General features: G+C 44.3%; 1 protein-coding gene across 1 annotated transcript; it reads left to right on the top strand.

The window, feature by feature from the left end:
- The first annotated feature begins 3337 nt into the window (after positions 1–3337).
- Positions 3338–22954, top strand: LOC126101197 (cuticle protein 7-like). The gene is made up of 4 exons (XM_049911892.1): positions 3338–3352; positions 18665–18802; positions 21717–21905; positions 22563–22954. Exons 1-4 carry the CDS (start codon positions 3338–3340, stop codon positions 22665–22667), a joined length of 447 nt encoding a protein of 148 aa, XP_049767849.1. The 3' UTR covers positions 22668–22954.
- Positions 22955–23037: the final 83 nt, after the last annotated feature.

Raw genomic sequence — 23037 nt, 5'->3', positions numbered from 1 at the left:
TTGTGATCTAATTGCTGTAATGTAAGGAAATGTTATACTCATCATTCAGAAAACTAGTTTGAACCAGAACTATTTGAACCAGTTGCGTACACCAGTTAAGCAAGTCATCTCAAATCTATATATCTGCAGGACAGAAAGAAGGTTAACATCGGTCCTAATATCATTTGTCTTTTTTACTGTATTGCAAATCTAGATTTCAACTGACATGCATGTGCATGCCTGGGTTAGACTGGGATATGGGTTGTTATAATTACATCCAGTCTTCGTGACTGCTTCTAACGCACAGGTGGCAGCTGCACTGTCAGTTGAAATCCAGATCTGCAATGCAATAAGAAAGACAGACGATGTTACGATCGATGCTGACCTTCTTTCTGTCCTGGATTACATCACGGTCGTAGGACAAAAATATTCTCATGAAATCTAACAGGTTCTATATATTTGCATCACCCTACATTCTTTTGAACCTACTTACTGTGTTCATAGACTTTTTCTACAATTCTTATGCTCCATAATTTTCTCCATTACCAAAGTATCCAGTCCTTTATTCCTCACAATTCTTACTGTAAACATATTCTTTTATTTGGTTAATTTGTGCCATACAACCATTTTATCTCCAGTTCTATTCTGCATCTATTCATCAAATTCTCGATCTACATCGTCAGTTATTTTGTTGTCCCAACACCACAACCGCTCTGCTAATTTTAGCGTTCCATTAGCTAATCTCATTCACTTACCATAACCTGACTTAAGCCACTCCATTGTTCTTTCACTTTTACTTACTTGTGTCTTATATTCTCTTCTCAAGACACTATCCATTCCGAAAAAAAATTATATGTGCTTCAGATAAAGTGATTGGCTTCCGTTGTTCTATTTTTGTATTTTTTCGACGAAGTCAGACATTTCACAATGCTGTACCGGTTTCGACGAGCCAGCAGTCAAGTTCAGACAATCAGTACATAAGAAGAGAATAAAAAGAATCATAGTAGGTCTATAATCTATATAAAAGTGCCAATTCACAGTTGGGTCTTTTTTAATTTCGGCGATAGAGTTATTTCCGATTTTGTAGATTATAAAATGAGTGTTTTCCCTTTTTTATGTTTTGGAAATCTGCAGATGACCACTGACTTCTTGAGAGATATAGAAGTAACAGAACTATTCAAATGATCTTGCAAGTCCTGTGTTCTCCTAACAGAATTTCAACACACTTTTCTTTGTTTCTTCTTGACTTTATTTCTTTTGGTCAACGTTGAGACTGAAGAATATGAGACGTAGGTCACAAATTTGTCAGTTACTGCCCCCCTTACGTATCTTCGGCTCTTAGAACTGCAATCTGTATTTTATCATTGATAACTTAGGAAATTCAAAGAGTATATTCCAGCTAAAAAGAAAAGGCGAAAACTATAAAAAGAATCGGAGAAGAAAACGAGGGATATGTTGAGCGAGAATTGTATTCTGTGATTTCCTTTTCGACCAAATTCTGCAGGTGAGAATTCTTCCACTACTAAGAAATTGTTCACTTCCCGTTCAAAAGGCGACACATTATACTGGACTAATTCCACAGATCACCTCATATGTACATTGATCAAGCAGCAATAAAATCGAGGAGAAAGAGAATGCAAATTGCCGATGATGTTACAGGTCAGTTAGAAACAGGGGAGGACTTGGAAGAGCAGTTGAACAGGATGGACTGTATCGTGGAAAGATGTTACAAGATGAAAATTGTTGCTGTTGTTGTTGTTGTTTTTGTAGTGGTCTTCAGCCTGAAGACTGCTTTGATGCAGTTGTTCACGCTACTGTATCCTGTGCAAGCCTCCTCATCTCCTAATAATTACTGCAACTTACATCCTTCTGAATGTGTTTACTGTATCTCTTAGCTCTTGGTCTCCCTTTACAAATCCTTCCCCCCGCCCCCCTCCCCCAACACTTCCTTCCAGCAGTAAGCTGAAGCGTCCTATCAATAGCTCCCTTCTTCTAAATAGGTTGTGCCACGAATTTCTTTTGTCCACAGTTCTGTTTAGTATCTCCCGTTACATGATCCACCCATCTAATCTTAAACATTATTCCGCAGCACCACATTTCAAAAGCTTCTATTATATTCTTGTCTAAAATGTTTATTATCCATGTTTCACTTCCATACATGGCTACGCTCCAGAGAAACACCTTCAGGAAACACTTCCTAACAATTAATCCATATTCGATGTTAATGAATTTCCCTTCTTCAAAAACGCTTTCATTGCCGTTGCCAGTCTACATTTTATGGTCCTCTGTACTTCTGAAATCATCAGTTATTTTGATGCTCAAATAGCTAAACTTATCCACTGCTTTAAGATTCTCGTTTCCTAATCTAATTTACTTAGCATCACCTGAATTAATTCGACTACATCATATTTTCCTTGTCTTGTTTTTGTTGATGTTCATCTTATATCCTCCTTTCATGAAGCTGTCCATTCTGTTCAACTGCTCTTCCAAGTCCTTCGCTGTATCTGACAACATAACAATGTCATCGGCAAACCTCAAACTTTTTATTTCTTCTCCCTAAACTTTAATTCCTATTTTTCTTTTGTTTCCTTTAGTGCTTGCTCAACATACAGATTGAGATGAAAATTAACAAAATCAAAATGGAGTGTAAACGAATTAAATGAGACGAAGCTGAGAGAATTAGATTATGGAATGGGAGCCTGTAGGTAGAAGATGGGAAGGGAAATAACCGACAGTGGCAGAAATACAGACGGTATGAAACGACAATAGCTAGAAAAAAACTTCTGAAAACGGAATGAATTTAACACTGCGTATCAAGTGCAGCGGCAAAAAGTGTTTTCTGGAAGTGTTTGTCAGGAGTGGAAGCGAAATGTGGACGACAATCAGAATGTATAAGAAGAGAGCGCAGACGTTTGAAATGAGGTGCTACGCGGAATTGATGAATGTTAAAGGGAGACTAAGGCTTGAACACAGTAAGCAGGTTGAGATGGATGTAGGCTGCCGCAGCTATGCGGAGATGAAGAGGTTGGACTAGCGTCTTTGGACTGAAGACCACACCATCGACAAGAACCTTGGCGTCTGCAGATTCCGACAGCATCTTTCCAGAGGCCATTCAGACCGCAGTGTCTCCAATGACGGCAGTTCCGGGCCTTTCGGCCTGGACGTGGCCCTTCTCCAGCACGGCCTCTGGAGCGGCTGGAGTCGCGTGCTCTTGGGCCCCGTCGCCGCCACGGCCTGGTGCTGCGGTAACTGTTATGGGCCGGGAAGTACGAGCTTTCGCCCCCGCCGCGGTCCGCCTCGCAGGGTATAAAACGGTGGACCGCCTTCACGCTGGCCAGTCGCAAGCGGCCATCGCAGCATGAAGATCGCTCTGGTAAGTCTACATGTGTCCGCTGTACAGCCCTCAGCCTGAGCAGGGCGCCCCGCTATTCGTGGCACCTTTGCTGTTTCTAATATCTCCATCTACATAAACCATGTGTCGGGTTTATCTTGGCCAGCGCCAAATAACTTTGTTGTCTAAAATCAAGATAAAAAGTATATCAATCAAAGGTTGCTCACAAATAACCTTATAGGTCGGACAACCACAGCTAAGAAACTTGTACATAATGTTAAGGACAATCGAACAATTTAAAGTCAGAAATGGTAAAATAGTCTACATTAAAACTGAGTGAAAGTCGAAATCCGCAATAACTGTTTATTGTGTTTTCAATGTACGACGACCGGTTTCATAACCTGGAAGTATTTCATTAGGTCATATAAAACTAATACTTCATGTGCCACAAATTCCCGGGCACAAACGTACGTAAAGACGTCATTCTTCGGTAAGGTCCTGAATGAAAGGGCAGACGGACATCCGATCTGAACAACGCATGATGACTAACACATCTCCAAAACACAGTCGAAAGACGAACTTGGACAGCACATGACAATCCACGTATGGTAGGATAAAACCGTCGTCAAAATCAGCGGGAGAAACAAAGAATTAAAAGATACGCAGTTTTGGGAGTCGTCAACATACTAAACTGTATATCACCACGCGTCAAATAGCCAGCGTTACAGCGCTAGCCACACACTGAATACTGCGTCACATTATATAAATGTTGTTAAACTTTTTTGAACCAAGATCTGAACAGTAGTACGTCTATTTTTAATAGCACCCACATTTCTTGTATGGAAATCCACTTCCTCTCCTCATTATCTGTTCAATAACGTATCCCAGTTTACCGTTCAGGGAAACATAACTATTCGATGAACTTGGCACAAAAGTGGTTACACGGATTTCGGTAGCTCTTCCATTTTCCGGTACTGAAATGAAATGATCGTATGGCATTGCGGGGAAGTTCGGCCGCCGTATTGCAAGTCCTTTTTAGTTGACGCCACTTCGGCGACTTGCGAGTCAATGATGATGAAGAACACACAAGACCCAGTCATCCCGAGGCAGAGAAAATCACTGACCCCGCCGGGAATCGAACCCGGGACCCCGCGCGCGGGAAGCGAGAACGCTACCGCAAGACTACCAGCTGCGGACTTCCCGCTACTGTCAGTAAACAAATGAAGATACAAGGACAATGCACATAAGTCATTCAGCCACCCGTCTTCAGTTGAGGACTTGTGTTAAAATAGTGTACACCAGTGTACACAAAACTTCAACTGAAAGTGGTTGGCTGATGCACTTTCCTTGTTTGTTCATTTGTTTGCTGACAATAGCAACAAAAGGACGAGTTACCTTTGTTCATTTTTTATTTTTATTTATTTATACATGTTATTCAGTCCTCAGTGTTCTGCAGCGCGCCACGAATTCATTTCCTGTGCCAACCTCTTCATCTCAGAGTAGCACATGCAACTTGCGTCCTCAATTATTTGCTAGATGTATTCCGATTTCTGTCTTCCTCTACAGTCATTCCCTGATGTCGTAACAGATGTCCTATCATCCTGTTCTTTCTCCTTCTCATTGTTTTCCATATATTCCTTTCCTCCCAAATTCTGCATGGAACCTCCTCATTCCTTATCTTATCAGTCCACCTAATTTTCAACATTCGTCTATAGCACCACATCTCAAATGCTTCGATTCTCTCCTGTTCCCTTTTCCCCACAGTCCATGTTCCACTGTCATACAATGCTGTGCTCCAGACGTACATTCTCAGAAATTTCTTCCTCGAATTAAGACCTACGTTTGATTCTAGAAGACTTCTCTTGGCCAGGAATCTCCTTTTTTCCAGTGCTAGTCTGCTTTTGATAGCCTCCTTGCTCCGTCCGTCACTGGTTATTCTTTTTGCCGAGGTAGCAGAATTCCTCTATAGATGTAGCAGTCAGGGCGAACAGGCTTAGGTGGTGGGGTCATGTTACACGCATGGGAGAAGCAAGGTTACCCAAGAGACTCATGGATTCAGCAGTAGAGGGTAGGAGGAGTCGGGGTAGACCGAGGAGAAGGTACCTGGATTGGGTTAAGAATGATTTTGAAGTAATAGTTTTAACATCAGAAGAGGCACCAATGTTAGCACTGAGTAGGGGATCATGGAGGAACTGCAAAGAGGGGCTATGCTCCAGACTGAACGCTGAAAGGCATAAACAGTCTTAAATGATGATGATGATGATGATGATGAGCAGAATTCCTTAACTTCATCTACTCCGTGACTGTCAATCCTGATGTTAAGTTTCTCGCTGTTGTTATCTCTTCTACTTCTCATTACTTTCGTCTTTCTTCGATTTGCTCTCAGCCCATATTCTGTACTCATTAGACTGTTCATTCCATTCAGGAGATCATTAATTCTTTTTCACTTTTACTCAGAGTAGCAATGTCATCAGCGAATCATATCGTTGATATCCTTTCGCCTTGAAGTTTAATGCCGCTCCTGAACCTTTCTTTTTATTTCCATCATTGCTTCTTCGATGTACAAATTGAACAGTAGCTCCGAAACACTGCATCCCTGTCTTATACCCTTTTTAATGCGAGCGCTTCGTTCTTGTTCGTACACTCTTATTTTTCCATCTTGTTTCTTGTACATATTGTATATTACCCGTGTATCCCTATAACTTTCCCCTATTTTTCTGAGAATTGAGAACATCTTGCACCACTTTAGATTTTCAACGCCTTTAGCAGGTCGACAAATCCAATGAGCATGTCTTGATTTTTCTTTAGTCTTGCCTCCGTAATCAACCACGAAGTCAGAATTTCGTCTCTGGCATCTTTACCTTTCCTAAAGACAAAATGATCGTCATCTAACACATCCTTACCTTTCTCATGGTAATCACGCTTTGTCCCAGTACAGGAGAGTAGAAGTCAGTTTTGTGGTATTTTTGAAAAACGTGATGTTTTCGTATGAGAAAGATAAGGTGCCATTCAAAATACATGTATTGCTGTTCTTCTTCTCCTTTGTCTTGTGCATTTGTCTCGCAACGGTGGCAGGTTCGGAATGGTTATTAACGGATTTGTCGTGGTTAATTCAAGACGTGCCCTTAATGTCGCCACCCCGTTTCCACCCGGGACGGAACGTGTGCAACACAACTGCCTTCGTGTAGTGTTATTCATATGAAAGTGAGCGAAATTTTTTCGAAATTTTGCATATCGTGTAGTTATAGCGACACGTGGGTACCAGTGCGGTATTCAGCTAGTGGGGATGTGGGAAATCGGTTGAAGACCACATCCAGGCTGGCCGGCATAACCGACCCGGTCCTGCGGCTCCTCCCCGTACCGGTTGCGGAACGTTAACACGCATTGCTATCCGGGCGGCTTACACGTGTTGCTCTTCATACGACAGCTAAACAACATTTGCTTCATAAATTGGTCAAGATAAATTGGACAGCGTGTACATGCTCTGTACGCATTTGTACTACGGGTGGCGACGTATACTTTGTAACAGTAACTTATTAAATTTTGCACAGTGTATCTACATCGATATCCACATAGGTGTTCCGCAAGCCACCGTACGGTGCGTGGCGGAGGGTGCACTGTAGCACTACTTGTCGTTTCCTTTCCTGTTCAACTCGCGAATAGACGGAGGGGAAAACGACTGTCTTCAAATGGTTCAAATGGCTCTTAGCACTATGGGACTTAACATCTATGGTCATCAGTCCCCTAGAACTTAGAACTATTTAAACCTAATTAACCTAAGGACATCACACAACACCCAGTCATCACGAGTCAGAGAAAATCCCTGACCCCGCCGGGTTCAAAATGGTTCAAATGGCTCTGAGCACTATGGGACTCAACATCTTAGGTCATAAGTCCCCTAGAACTTAGAACTACTTCAACCTAACTAACCTAAGGACATCACACACACCCATGCCCGAGGCAGGATTCGAACCTGCGACCGTAGCAGCCTCGCGGTTCCGGACTGCAGCGCCAGAACCGCACGGTCACCGCGGCCGGCGACCCCGTCGGGAATCGAACCCGGGAACCCGGGCGCGGGAAGCGAGAACGCTACCGCACGACCGCGAGCTGCGGACTCGACTGTCTGTACGGCTCTGTATGAGCCCTAATTTCTCGTACCTTATCTTCGTGGTCCTTACGCGCGATGTATGTTGCCAGCAGTAGAATCGTTCGGCAGGCAGCTTAAATGCCGGTTCTCTAAATTTTCTTAATAGTGTTTCCCAAAAAGAACCCCGCCTTCCCTCCAGGGATTCCCACTTCAGTTCCCGAAGCACCTCCGTAACACTCACATTTTGTTCGAATGTACCGCTAACAGATCCAACAGCCCTCCTCTGAATTGCTGCGATGTCTTCCTTCAATCTGACAGTGTCAAATGCTTACCGGAAATCTAGAAATATGGAATTTGCCTGTTGGCCTTCATCCATAGTTTTCACTAAGTCATGTGAGAGAAGGGTAAGCTGAGTTTCGCACTAGCGATGCTGATTCATGGACATAAGCTGCTTAATGGTTCAAATGGCTCTGAGCACTATGGGACTCAACTGCTGTGGTCATAAGTCCCCTAGAACTTAGAACTACTTAAACCTAACTAACCTAAGGACATCACACACATCCATGCCCGAGGCAGGATTCGAACCTGCGACCGTAGCGGTCGTGCGGTTCCAGACTGTAGCGCCTTTAACCGCTCGCCCACTACGGCCGGCTAAGCTGCTTAGCCTCAGGAAAGTTTATTATATTCGAACTAAGAAATTTTTCAATGATTCTGTAGCAAACAGAAGTCAGGGATATTGGTCTGTAATTTTGCTGGTCCGTTTTTCTACCTTCCGTATATATTGGAGTCACCTGCGCTTTTTTCCAGTCGCTTGGGGCTTTGTGCTGGACCGGAAATTCACGATAAATGCAACCTAGGTAAGGGGCCAATGACGTAGAGTACTTTTTGTAAAACTGAATTGGGATTACATCCGGATCTGGTGATTTATTTGTTTTCAAAACTTTAAGTTTCTTCTGTAAGCCAGGTATGCTTATTTCTATGGCGTCCATGTCCGATGGTCAAATGTCGGTATGCCTTTACGGTTCTCTTGCGTGAACGATTTCTTGAGCATGAAATTTATAACTTCGGCTTTCGTTTTGCTATCTTCAGCTGCCAGACTGGTCAACAAGGGACTGAATGGAAGTCTTAGACCCGCTTAGCGGTTTCACGTGCGACCAGAATTTTCTCGGGTTCCTACCAGACCTTCCGCTAAGGTGTGACGGTGGTGGTCACTGTACGCTTCGCGCGTAGATGTTTTCACGGACGCACGAATCTCCAGTAGTCTTCGCTTGTCTTCTATCGTGCGTCACCTTTTGAACCTAGACTCCAACAGCCTCTACTTCCTCAGCATCTTAGGAATTTCGTTATTTAACGTAGTATTACGAATACTTTCACGGTTTACAGATAAAATTGTGACAGTCGAAGTGTGTTTATTCGGAACGCCATTTGACTTCCCTTGCTGTGAATCGACTGGTGAGTATTCATCAGAGCACCTCAAAATACCCCCTAGCCCAAAAAGCCTTTATGTACACTCCTCGAGTACCGTGCTGCCCGAATAGCTTTGTATAATGTGTAGAAGCTCATGCCCCTTTGGACACACCGTTCAATAGTGAGGCTGTGCATGCCGCATCATCGTATGGTTGGGCAGTTGGATTAGAGAATGTGTGAGGAGTGAGACGGGGGGACACATCATGAGCTGTGTATGCCCGAACAGGCTGACACGTGAGAGGAGCTGACGTTGCTGCAGATACAGTAACTTACTTACTCACCATGACTCATCGTAAGAAAACTACTGACATGTGAGGTGACTCACGGGTAACAGCTACTTAATCATAGGATAACACTCGTGACCGAGGCACGTCGTTTGGTAATTGTGCCTACAAAGCAGGGCAAGTTGCAGTTCGCCGCTGCGCGTCGCTGCCAGATAATTCATTCACAAATATCAGTCTGTATTCTTGCACTCTGAAATCTTGCTTAACGTGTTCATGCATTGTAGACCGTAATACTTGAATTCATCTGCTGCTTTCCTAAAGTATTTCATCGGAGACTGCTCTTTTTCTTACATCTGCTACGCGAGCCTGTCTTTGACACTGTCCGAAACGCAAACATGTTTCTCCCAGTCAAGCAGGGTTGCTTTATGAGGACCCTGCCACGGCAATCTCTGAACGCGATCGTTATCTCTCATCGTTTGCTCTGTCTGTGGAAGTTCGTTCACCCGCACACCCGTCACCATCGCTCCCCAACGGCGTGACTGCGTTCTCTCACATCAGCCGCTGCATTTATTGACGCGAGCAGCTCCTCTCAGGTTTCGAACAGTCACTCACAGGGCGTCAAACTTACGTCCAGTCGCTGTCGGTTAGGATCTTTTTGCGACCAGTATTACACGGCAGGTAGCGGTAGAGTATTTCTTGTTCAAACGTTGCAGAGTCCAGAAACTTCATTCGTGGCATGTCCTCGGGCACGTACAGACACGATAGATTTATCTGCTATTGTGTCACGTCTCTGCGTCCACCCGTCTTTACTGTGCTGATTCCACAGAAACCAGTGACACATAAACATACACACAATCACAACACTTCTCTGCCGGCCGTTGTGGCCGAGCGGTTCTATGCACTTCAGTCTGGAACCGCGCAGCAAACTGCGATTGTTTGGTGATGATGCTATGGTGTACGGTAAGGTGTAGAAGTAGAGTGAGTATAGGAAGATACAAGACGACTTGGACGAAATATCTGTTGGTGTGATGAAGGGCAGCTAGCTGTGATTGTGGAAAAATGTAATTTAATGCGGATGAGAAGGAAGAACAAACCTGTAATGTTCGGTTACAGTATTACTAGTGTCCTGCTTGACACAGTCACGTCGTTTAAATATATGGACGTAACGCTGCAAAGGGAGAACGGTGGTAAGAAAGGTTTATTGGGAGAATTTCAGGAAAGAGTGGTTTACTTGTAAACGAGACTGAATACAGGATGCTGGTGCGACCTATTCTTGAAAACTGCTCGAGTGTTCGGGATCCGTAGCAGGTCGGATTGAAGGAAGACAACGAAAGCAATTCAGTGGCGGGTTGCTAGATTTGTTACCGGTAGCTTGGAACGACACTAAGTGTTACGGAGATGCTGCGGGAAGTCAAATGGGTATCCCTGGAAGGAAGGTGACGTTCTTTTCGAGGAACAGTTTTGGAAAAATTTAGAGAACCAGCATTTGAAGCTGATTGCCGAACTATTCTACTGCAGCCAACATACACTGCGTGTAAAGACCACGAAAATAAGATAAGAGAAATTAGGGTTCATACGGAGGCATAAAGACAGTCGTTTCTCTCTCTCTCTCTCTGTTTGCGAGTGGCACAGGAAACGAGATGACTAGTAGTGGTGGAGGGTACTCTCCGCCACACACCGTACGGTGGTTTGCGGAGTATCTATGTAGCTGTAGACGTAAATTAATGAGAAGATTTAAAAAATTAAGTTATGACAATATTATGGCAGGCCAAGTAACTTTTACTGAATGTTACACTATACTTTAAAATGACAAAGATGCATGGCACTGTTTCAACAACATAGTCAGCAAGTCTCCGTGAATACCAGTCAGAATGTTCTACAAATCGTTCAGTTCCCCGACGATATAAAATCCGCTCCTTGGTCACAGGGCTGTTAGAAAACCACTGTGAGAACATCCTCATCGCTGGAAAAATCTCTTTCCCCCAACAACGTATTTTCAGTTTGCCGAAAAGATGGTAATCGCATGGTGCAAGATCTTCTTTCCTTCTGTATCAGCATCACCGTAAGTCTATGCGGCTTTCTTCAAATTGTTGGCGCCAGTTCACTACGGCTGGACTCGACACTGCACTTGGATCATAGACTGCCAGAATGGTTGAAATGGCTCTGATCACTATGGGACTTAACGTCTGAGGTCATCTGTCCCCTAGACTTGTTGTTGTTGTGGTCTTCTGTCCTGAGGCTGGTTTGATGCAGCTCTCCATGCTACTCTATCCTGTGCAAGCTTCTTCATCTCCCAGTACCTACTGCAACCTACATCCTTCTGAATCTGCTTAGTGTATTCATCTCTTGGTCTCCCCCTACGATTTTTACCCTCCACGCTGCCCTCCAATACTAAATTGGTGATCTCTTGATGCCTCAGAACATGTCCTACCAACCGATCCCTTCTTCTGGTCAAGTTGTGCCACAAATTTCTCTTCTACCCAATCCTATTCAATACTTCCTCATTAGTTATGTGATCTACCCATCTAATCTTCAGCATTCTTCTGTAGCACCACATTTCGAAAGCTTCTATTCTCTTCTTGTCCAAACTATTTACCGTCCATGTTTCACTTCCATACAATGCTACACTCCATACAAATACTTTCAGAAATGACTTCCTGACACTTAAATCTATACTCGATGTTAACAAATTTCTCTTCTTCAGAAACGCTTTCCTTGCCATTGCCAGTCTACATTTTATATCCTCTCTACTTCGACCATCATCAGTTATTTCGCACCCCAAATAGCAAAACTCCTTTACTACTTTAAGTGTCTCATTTCCTAATCTAATACCCTCAACATCACCCGACTTAATTCGACTACATTCCATTATCCTCGTTTTGCTTTTGTTGATGTTCATCTTATATCCTCCCTTCAAGACACCATCCATTCCATTCAACTGCTCTTCCAAGTCCTTTGCTGTCTCTGACAGAATTACAATGTCATCGGCGAACCTCAAAGTTTTTATTTCTTCTCCATGGATTTTAATACCTACTCCGAATTTTTCTTTTGTTTCCTTTACTGCTTGCTCAATATACAAATTGAATAACATCGGGGAGAGGCTACAACCCTGTCTTACTCCCTTCCCAACCATTGCTTCCCTTTCATGTCCCTCGACTCTTATAACTGCCATCTGGTTTCTGTACAAATTGTAAATAGCCTTTCGCTCCCTGTATTTTACCCCTGCCACCTTTAGAATTTGAAAGAGAGTATTCCAGTCAACATTCTCAAAAGCTTTCTCTAAGTCTACAAATGCTAGAAACGTAGGTTTGCCTTTCCTTAATCTTTCTTCTAAGATAAGTCGTAAGGTCAGTATTGCCTCACGTGTTCCAGTATTTCTACGGAATCCAAACTGATCTTCCCCGAGGTCGGCTTCTACTAGTTTTTCCATTCGTCTGTAAAGAATTCGTGTTAGTATTTTGCAGCTTTGGCTTGTTAAACTGATTGTTCGGTAATTCTCACATCCGTCAACACCTGCCTTCTTTGGGATTGGAATTAATATATTCTTCTTGAAGTCTGAGGGTATTTCGCCTGTTTCATACATCTTGCTCAGCAGATGGTAGAGTTTTGTCAGGACTGGCTCTCCCAAGGCCGTCAGTAGTTCCAATGGAATGTTGTCTACTCCGGGGGCCTTGTTTCGACTCAGGTCTTTCAGTGCTCTGTCAAACTCTTCACGCTGTATCGTATCTCCCATTTCATCTTCATCTACATCTTCTTCCATTTCCATAATATTGTCCTCAAGTACATCGCCCTTGTATAGACCCTCTATATACTCCTTCCACCTTTCTGCTTTCCCTTCTTTGCTTAGAACTGGGTTTCCATCTGAGCTCTTGATGTTCATACAAGTGGCTCTCTTATCTCCAAAGGTCTCTTTAATTTTCCTGTAGGCAGTATCGATCTTACCCCTAGTGAGATAAGCCTCTACATCCTTACATTTGTCGTCTAGCCATCCCTGCTTAGCCATTTTGCACTTCCTGTCGATCTCATTTTTGAGACGTTTGTATTCCTTTTTGCCTGCTTCATTTACTGCATTTTTATATTTTCTCCTTTCATCAATTAAATTCAATATTTCTTCTGTTACCCAAGGATTTCTATTAGCCCTCGTCTTTTTACCTACTTGATCCTCTGCTGCCTTCACTACTTCATCCCTCAAAGCTACCCATTCTTCTTCTACTGTATTCTTTCCCCCATTCCTGTCAATTGTTCCCTTATGCTCTCCCTGAAACTCTCTACAACCTCTGGTTCTTTCAGTTTATCCAGGTCCCAACTCCTTAAATTCCCACCTTTTTGCAGTTTCTTCAGTTTTAATCTACAGGTCATAACCAATAGATTGTGGTCAGAGTCCACATCTGCCCCTGCCCCTAGACTTAGAACTACTTAAATCTAACTGTCCTAAGGACAGCACACGCATCCATGCCCGAGGCAGGATTCGAACCTACGACCGTAGCAGCAGCGCGATTCCGGACTGAAGCGCCTAGAACCGCTCGGCCACAACAGACTGCCAGAATTTAATGGTTAATCAGTGTGCAATTTGGACGTTTTGCCCACGAGAATCGTACAGGTGGTGCACGAAAAACGGGCCACAATACAGACCGCTCGCCAATTACGCACTGATTGTTGCTTATTACGAGCAGATAGGACAACAAATGGATAAACATGTAATAATAAGAAAACAAAGAAACAGTGACAATACTAAATGCAGTCGCAACAGCTTCAGAACACTAGACGACAATTTGCGGGCTTCAGTGATGTCTAGTATCTGGGGCCGGTGTTTCGTGCACCGCCCTGCCCTAATCCGCGTACTTCATTTTTGGCGTGCGTTTCCAGTCGCGTATGGTTCGCGGGATAAACGACTGTCTGAAAGCCTCCGTGCGCGCTCTAATCTCTCTAATTTTACATTCGTGATCTCCTCGGGAGGTATAAGTAGGGGGAAGCAATATATTCGATACCTCATCCAGAAACGCACCCTCTCGAAACCTGGCGAGCAAGCTACACCGCGATGCAGAGCGCCTCTCTTGCAGAGTCTGCCACTTGAGTTTGTTAAACATCTCCGTAACGCTATCACGGTTACCAAATAACCCTGTGACGAAACTCGCCGCTCTTCTTTGGATCTTCTGTATCTCCTCCGTCAACCCGACCTGGTACGGATCCCACACTGATGAGCAATACTCAAGTATAGGTCGAACGAGTGTTTTGTAAGCCACCTCCTTTGTTGATGGACTACATTTTCTAAGGACTCTCCCAATGAATCTCAACCTGGTAGCCGCCTTACCAACAATTAATTTTATATTATCATTCCACTTCAAATCGTTCCGCACGCATACTCCCAGATATTTTACAGAAGTAACTGCTACCAGTGTTTGTTCTGCTATCATATAATCATACAATAAAGGATCCTTCTTTCTATTGTATTCGCAATACATTACATTTGTCTATGTTAAGGGTCAGTTGCCACTCCCTGTACCAAGTGCCTATCCGCTGCAGATCTTCCTGCATTTCGCTACAATTTTCTAATGCTGCAACTTCTCTGTATATTAGAGCATCATCCGCGAAAAGCCGCATGGAACTTCCGACACTATCTACTAGGTCGTTTATATATATTGTGAAAAGCAATGATCCCATAACACTCCCCTGTGGCACGCCAGAGGTTACTTTAACGTCTGTAGACGTCTCTCCATTGATAACAACATGCTGTGTTCTGTTTGCTAAAAACTCTTCAATCCAGCCACACAGCTGGTCTGATATTCCGTAGGCTCTTACTTTGTTTATCAGGCGACAGTGCGGAACTGTATCGAACGCCTTCCGGAAGTCAAGAAAAATAGCATCTACCTGGGAACCTGTATCTAATATTTTCTGGGTCTCATGAACAAATAAAGCGAGTTGGGTCTCACACGATCGCTGTTTCCGGAATCCATGTTGATTCCTACATAGTAGCTTCTGGGTTTCCAAAAACGACATGATACTCGAGCAAAAAACATGTTCTAAAATTCTACAACAGATCGACGTCAGAGATATAGGTCTATAGTTTTGCGCATCTGCTAGACGACCCTTCTTGAAGACTGGGACTACCTGTGCTCTTTTCCAATCATTTGGAACCTTCCGTTCCTCTAGAGACTTGCGGTACACGGCTGTTAGAAGGGGGGCAAGTTCTTTCGCGTACTCTGTGTAGAATCGAATTGGTATCCCGTCAGGTCCAGTGGACTTTCCTCTGTTGAGTGATTCCAGTTGCTTTTCTATTCCTTGGACACTTATTTCGATGTCAGCCATTTTTTCGTTTGTGCGAGGATTTAGAGAAGGAACTGCAGTGCGGTCCTCCTCTGTGAAACAGCTTTGGAAAAAGGTGTTTAGTATTTCAGCTTTACGCGTGTCATCCTCTGTTTCAATGCCTTCATCATCCCGAAGTTTCTGGATATGCTGTTTCGAGCCACTTACTGATTTAACGTAGGACCAGAACTTCCTAGGATTTTCTGTCAAGTCGGTACATAGAATTTTACTTTCGAATTCACTGAACGCTTCACGCATAGCCCTCCTTACGCTAACTTTGATATCGTTTAGTTTCTGTTTGTCTGAGAGGTTTTGGCTGCGTTTAAACTTGGAGTGAAGCTCTCTTTGCTTTCGCAGTAGTTTCCTAACTTTGTTGTTGTACCACGGTGGGTTTTTCCCGTCCCTCACAGTTTTACTCGGCACGTTCCTGTCTAAAACGCATTTTACGATTTACGTCCAAGATGTTTTTCCATAAACACTCAACATTGTCAGTGTCGGAACAGAAATTTTAGTTTTGATCAGTTAGGTAGTCTGAAATCTGCCTTCTATTACTCTTGCTAAACAGATAAACCTTCCTCCCTTTTTTTTATATTCCTATTAACTTCCATATTCAGGGATGCTGCAACGGCCGTGTGATCACTGATTCCCTGTTCTGCACATACAGAGTCGAAAAGTTCGGGTCTGTTTGTTAGCAATAGGTCCAAGATGTTATCTCCACGAGTCGGTTCTCTGTTTAATTGCTCGAGGTAATTTTCGGATAGTGCACTCAGTATAATGTCACTCGATGCTCTGTCCCTACCACCCGTCCTAAACATCTGAGTGTCCCATTCTATATCTGGTAAATTGAAATCTCCACCTAAGACTATAACATGCTGAGAAAATTTATGTGAAATGTATTCCAAATTTTCTCTCAGTTGTTCTGTCACTAATGCTGCTGAGTCGGGAGTCGGTAAAAGGAGCCAATTATTAACCTAGCTCGGTTATTGAGTGTAACCTCCACCCATAATAATTCACAGGAACTATCCACTTCTACTTCACTACAGGATAAACTACCACTAACAGCGACGAACACTCCACCACCGGTTGCATGCAATCTATCCTTTCTAAACACCATCTGTGCCTTTGTAAACATTTTGGCAGAATTTATCTCTGGCTTCAGCCAGCTTTCTGTACCTATAACAATTTCAGCTTCGGTGCTTTCTATCAGCGCTTGAAGTTCCGGTACTTTACGAACGCAGCTTCGACAGTTTACAATTACAATACCGATTGCTGCTTGGTCCCCGCATGTCCTAACTTTGCCCCGCACCCGTTGAGGCTGTTGCCCTTTCTGTACTTGCCCAAGGCCGTCTAACCTAATAAACCGCCCAGCACACGCCACACAACCCCTGCTACCCGTGTAGCCGCTTGTTGCGTGTAGTGGAGTCCTGACCTATCCAGCGGAACCCGAAACCCCACCACCCTATGGCGCAAGTCGAGGAATCTGCAGCCCACACGCTCGCAGAACCGCCTCAGCCCCTGATTCAGACCCTCCACTCGGCTCTGTACCAAAGGTCCGCAGTCAGTCCTGTCGACGATGCTGCAGATGGTGAGCTCTGCTTTCATCCCGCTAGCGAGACTGGCAGTCTTCACCAAATCAGATAGCCGCCGGAAGCCAGAGAGGATTTCCTCCGATCCATAGCGACACACATCATTGGTGACATGAGCGACTACCTGCAGATGGGTGCACCCTGTACCCTTCATGGCATCCGGAAGGACCCTTTCCACATCTGGAATGACTCCCCCCGGTATGCACACGGAGTGCACATTGGTTTTCTTCCCCTCTCTTGCTGCCATATCCCTAAGGGGCCCCACTATGCGCCTGACGTTGGAGCTCCCAACTACCAGTAAGCCCACCCTCTGCGACTGCCCGGATCTTGCAGACTGAGGGGCAACCTCTGGAACAGGACAAGCAGCTATGTCAGGCCGAAGACCAGTATCAGCCTTAGACAGAGCCTGAAATTGGTTTGTCGGACAAACTGGACAGGCCTTCCGTTCAGCCCTCCGGAATGTCTTTCGCCCCTGCCACACCTTGAGACGACCTCCCACTCTACCACAGGTGAGGGATCAGCCTCAATGCGGGCAGTATCCTGGGCAACCACAGTCGTAGTCCGATCGGGGGATGCGTGGGACGAGCTGGCCGTCCCCGACAAACCCCCATCCGGACCCCCACAGTGATGCCCATTGGCAACAGCCTCAAGCTGTGTGACCGAAGCCAACACTGCCTGAAGCTGGGAGGGAAGGGATGCCAACTCAGCCTGCATCTGAACACAGCAGTTGCAATCCCTATCCATGCTAAAAACTGTTGTGCAAAGAACGTCTGAACTAATCTACAGAGAGCGCAAACAAATCGACACAAAATTTAAACGGTTATTAAAATACAAGATTGCCTAGTAAATGCAGTAATGCTGCTACTTGCGCACTGCTGACACACTGCTCGGCGGCGGAAGGCGACTACGCGATTTTATACTATTCAGGTACTAAAACGCGATGCTACAACTCTCAAATACTATAATACGCCAGAAATTTATGAATTAAACAATGCAAGTACCAAAAACACGCAAAGAAATTAAGAATTAAACTATGTAACAAATGAGTGAGCTAGGAGTATACGACTTGCTGCTGCAGCTGCTTATCCAACGGCGGCAGGGAGCACACTGACTGTGACCAACCGACACTGGCCGTTCAAAACAAAAACAGAAGACAGACGACTACGCGAATTTACACTATTCAGGTACTAAAACGCGATGCTACAACTCACAAATACTATAATACGCCCGAAATTTATGAATTAAACAATGCAAGTACCAAAAATACGCAAAGAAATTAAGAATTAAACTATGTAACAAATGAGTGAGCTAGGAGTATACGACTTGCTGCTGCAGCTGCTTATCCAACGGCGGCAGGGAGCACATGTCATATGTACCGTAGCAGAACTGTCTCTGCAAGATACCCAGAAAATGTGAGCTCTTCCGGCAATGAGCATCCCTAATTGCGCAATGGTGTTTGCATGCGACAACCTGTGTAACTAACTCCATGACGTCTATAGTTAAGATGTGTCATCAGTTTTCTTTTCTATTTTTCTGTTTATTAATCCCGAATACCTTTAGTAATTTTATGAACATGCGTATGAGCGCAACTACAGAAGCTGTAGTCAACTCCCATGTAGCATCAACCTTATGTGGTTGGGTGGTACACAGACGGGGTCGCTAACAGTGTCGCTTCTTCTCCGTCCAGGTGCTGGCGGCCACTTTGGTGGCGGTGGTGAGTGGTGGCGTCATCCACGGCCACGCGCCTCCACCACCCCCACCACCTCCACCCCCACCACCACCACCCCCACCACCACCTCAGCACGAGATCATCTACGACTATGTGGTAAGTATGTGGCGGCTTGCGGGTACCAGCATTCATGGCAGCTGTCAAAAATTTAGAAGAATTCTACAGTGTGTGTTACCGTGAACTAGAAACAAAATAATGCTAATAAGCGCAGTTTGGTACGTTAGTAAAGAAAAAGAAAAATCATTTATAGAAAGGAAAATTTGCTTTATTTCTGGATGCAATCTCCTACTTCTGCAATCAATATCGGTAAGAGATTTTCAGTGTATTTGTTTTTGTGGATGCAGCCTCGTAATTCTGCCACCAATTTCGGCCAGATATTTTCACTGAATTTTTATGTTGTTATTTCTTCCAAACTATTCAAAAGAGCCTCAATGGACAGGAAATGATAGCCAACCAGTTGCAAAATACATGTTTCTTAAACATTGACCATGATTTCTACAGTTTTAAAACTGTATTCTACACAAGGTATTGTACCTATTAATAAATATTGGAGCATTGTTCGTAGAACAGATACAGTGCCATTACAATAAATAAAATACGGGAAATACAAATAATGTAAGTGAAGCATACTCACGCAGAGCTACTCATTATCTACGTCCAACGTGGAGTCGTTGACTCTGTCTGGCAAATATGTCATCCACTCAATCACCACTTAAAATACATGATTTGTAGTAGCTCTCTACTGTAGAGTTTTACCTTACAACTTTTAAAACACCACATGTATGACAACGGATCCAAAAAGGCTTGGGTGTCACTTGAAAGATTTGTATACATATGATATTTAAATTCAAAAGATTCTGTCATGAAGATGATGGCTTCCTCGTGTAATGAAAGTTCTTTCCTCCAAGACAAGTTTTCAAGTTGGGAAGTACCCCTAAATCTCTTGTAGCTGTATGAGGAGAATAGCATGGACGAGAGGCTGGGTAAAATACCATCTGATTCTTGCTTCGATTCTGTGACAACTGTTGGCGAGCTATATTGTGAAAGAACATTTTCTTGTGCATCATTCTTATTTGCTGTCCGAACTATGGAATATTGATGCCTAATAACGAGTAGCTATGGCTCTCTCTTTGCCAAACAATTATGTGAGCGTAGTAACACTCTTGGAATTGGGGACGCCATCACCTTGCAGTCAAAAAGTCGGCCTTCGATTTCTTTGGTGCTCTCCTTTACCACCTTCATGATACTCACCTGCACTCCACTCGCCTCCAGTGATCTAGGTGTCTTCGTTGGTGATCGATCTGAAAGGAGCCTAAATTTTGTCAGAAATACTGAAATATTCGTCCTTATCTGTTCTTGATAAAGAATTAGCAGTCACTTCACCAAGACCCCACACGGCTTTGCGAATTACGAGTTTCTTGCAGAATATTTGTACCTATTGATTTTAAATCTATACAATAAAATTGTTTCTCACACTTCCTTTCTGTTCAAGTCTGTTACAGTATCCTAAAGGTTTGCAACGGTTACACGTGTGGCCACCTCTGATGTCCTCAATGAAACTAATTATTCCCAAATAGCCTTCAGCGCCAGTGCTGATTTCGCATGAACTTTATCCAATTCCGTTTTCGTCTCTGCAGCTGTCTCAGTCTTTATGGTCTTTTACCTGTATCTACAGAATCACATCACACGCTGAAAAGGCCTGCCCGCCTACAAACTACACGTCACGCCTGTTTGAAACGTAGTAAAAAAATCATCTGATACGTATGCTTACCAACACCGATGAAAGTCAATTTCTTTTTCTTTTATCGTTGATATATACGTGGCTTACGAACTTAGCCCACAAACTATAGGACAACGCGTGACTGTCTCGTCAGTCCTTGATTGGCGACCTTTCACCGTGTGCTGTCGTCTGTACGAAATAGCCTTCTCATAGGTATTTACGCAATGCAGACTGCTGACTACTATCCTGAACAGCCTGCTGCTCAGTTTTTCAATATCAGTGCGACTCTGCTGTGAGCCTCTCGCCCATGCTTGGTTGGTACTCTTCCATCATATCCTTTAGCTGTCAGTGGACTAGCGACTGACTGTTGATCACTGAACTAACACCATCGTCAAGCCTCACTAGCTGCTACGGCTGTGACAAGGGCGTCACATACCTGCACCATTGGCCTTCTTCTAGCATCTGTCTGCAGTTCCTAGCTGACGGGAACTGTCCACTGACAAGTGATCGTATGCTGAGCAGGCGACCTACCAAGTCCTCACTACCAGTAAGTCAGTCTGCCATGGCCTGTTGGAGTGCTCCCACCATTTACTACAATCTGTCTGCATTCTTTAGCTAACAAGGGCCAAGTCACTGACAACTGATCACTGTGCTGAATGGACCTACCCCCAGGTCTCTACTATCGGGCGTGCGTCGCCCATGATTGTTCCCTATCTCTCATCATGTGCTGCCCGTCATACCTAGTATCTGTCTGACAGATAAACAGCCTCTGACGGTGGGACGCTGTGCTGTAGTAAGCAGCAGTATCCTCGAGTTGTAAATAGCGCTGTATTATGTGAGGACCTCATTCATGCCGGGTTGAATATCATTTACTGTGTGTCACCCTTCATTCCCAGCGCCTGACCGACATGTGGCGAGCCCTTGATGGTAGATCACTGTGCTTAGGACCGTTGGATGTCTTACACAACCCTTCCACACCAGAACCTAGCCGATAGGTGGCTAGCCTCTGAAGACTGAAGCTTAGTACCACCATCTTATAGTAGGACTATAGATGATCTCAACTATGTCTGGCTGTATATCTTACTCCATGTGCTGTCCTTTATTCCGAGTGCGTGGCTGACAAGTGACCAGTCTCTGATGATGGACTATGCTGAGGTACACAATCTTCCTTCAGTTCTCACTATCAGTAGCGCTGTGCTGCGGAGTCCCGACCGTGCATGGTCCTATATCCTACACCAGAGCTTAGACGACAAGTGACCAGCCCCTGACGCTGCAACACTGTGTTGGCAGGCCCCAGCTCACTACCAGTACGACTATGCTGTGAAGGACTCCCACACGGGAGACCACAAGGAGCAGTGGGAGACTCGTGAGGGGGACACGGTGCGTGGAGCGTACAGTCTGGCCGATGCGGATGGTACCATCCGAATCGTCGAGTACACCGCCGACCCCCACAACGGATTCAACGCCGTCGTCAAGAGGGTGAGTACCGTATACACCACTACACGAGCCAAATACCACATGCATTATTGATGTCACTTGCTCTGTAATGCGACCCTTGTAGATTACTCAGATCGCTAACTAACAGTACTGCAGCTAGCAGTAAATGAAAATCGAGGGCAAATTTGGGAAAGCAATTAATGTTCAAATAGAAGAAATAAAAACTTCAAGGTTTTACGATGACATAGTAATTCTCTCAGAGAACTTTGAAGATTGGACCGATAAATTGGTTATTGACGAAATGCTGAATCAGATTGTTGAGAAAAGGTATTTATGCCACAATTTGACTAATAGAACAGCATCAAGCAATAGTTAGTTTGGTAATGGAGGAAACTACAAGGGATAAATATGGCAAGGAACATCAAGGACTGACTACAACAAATTGGTACTGATGGATCTATCTAGTATTAGCTATGCAGAAGTGGAAGGGTAATAAGGCAGACTAGCTGGAGGGCTCCATCAGACCAGCCTTAAGACCAAAGACCAGTCCATAACAACAACAGCAATGCGCAGGTGACCAGAATAACAGATACATAATGTCTACACTAAAGCTGGTGTTTCTGTGGCACTTGGGCGTAGAACTGATTCCCAGTAGTCTTCTACCTGCTGTGTGGTGTGTCACGTGCCTCTGTCCCGCAGGTGGGACACCCCCTGCCGCCGCCCCCACAGCCGCCCACGCTGCCGCCGCCACCACCACCCCCACCGGCGCCCCACGGCCCGCTGCCGCTGCCCGTCCACCCCTGAGGATGAGCACCGACTCCGACATCGGAACACTGAAACCGACGACCCAGCGCGTTCATCGGCCACCGAGAATATTTCTTCTTCCTTCTCTTCCTTATCCCTTTCTTACTCGCTTATACAGCTACCGCTGACGCTAAAAAAACTCATGTGTGATACGTGTGTGTGACAATCACGCCAGGGAACTGTACATATCGACGACTCCATGCGATGATATAATGACAGACGTGAATTGTTATTGTATTTATTTGTTGATACATTGAACAAAGTAACAGTTAAGTAGTTTTTTATATGACAAGTTGTATTTATTAGTGTTTTTATAAAACTGAATAAAGTGTTGGTTCACAAAACCATTTTGTCTATTTCATACATTCAT

Source organism: Schistocerca cancellata, chromosome 9, assembly GCF_023864275.1.
Source record: "Schistocerca cancellata isolate TAMUIC-IGC-003103 chromosome 9, iqSchCanc2.1, whole genome shotgun sequence".
Taxonomy (NCBI): domain Eukaryota; kingdom Metazoa; phylum Arthropoda; class Insecta; order Orthoptera; family Acrididae; genus Schistocerca; species Schistocerca cancellata.
The sequence above is the reverse complement of the archived record's forward strand: the minus strand, read 5'-3'. Positions and strand labels throughout refer to the sequence as shown.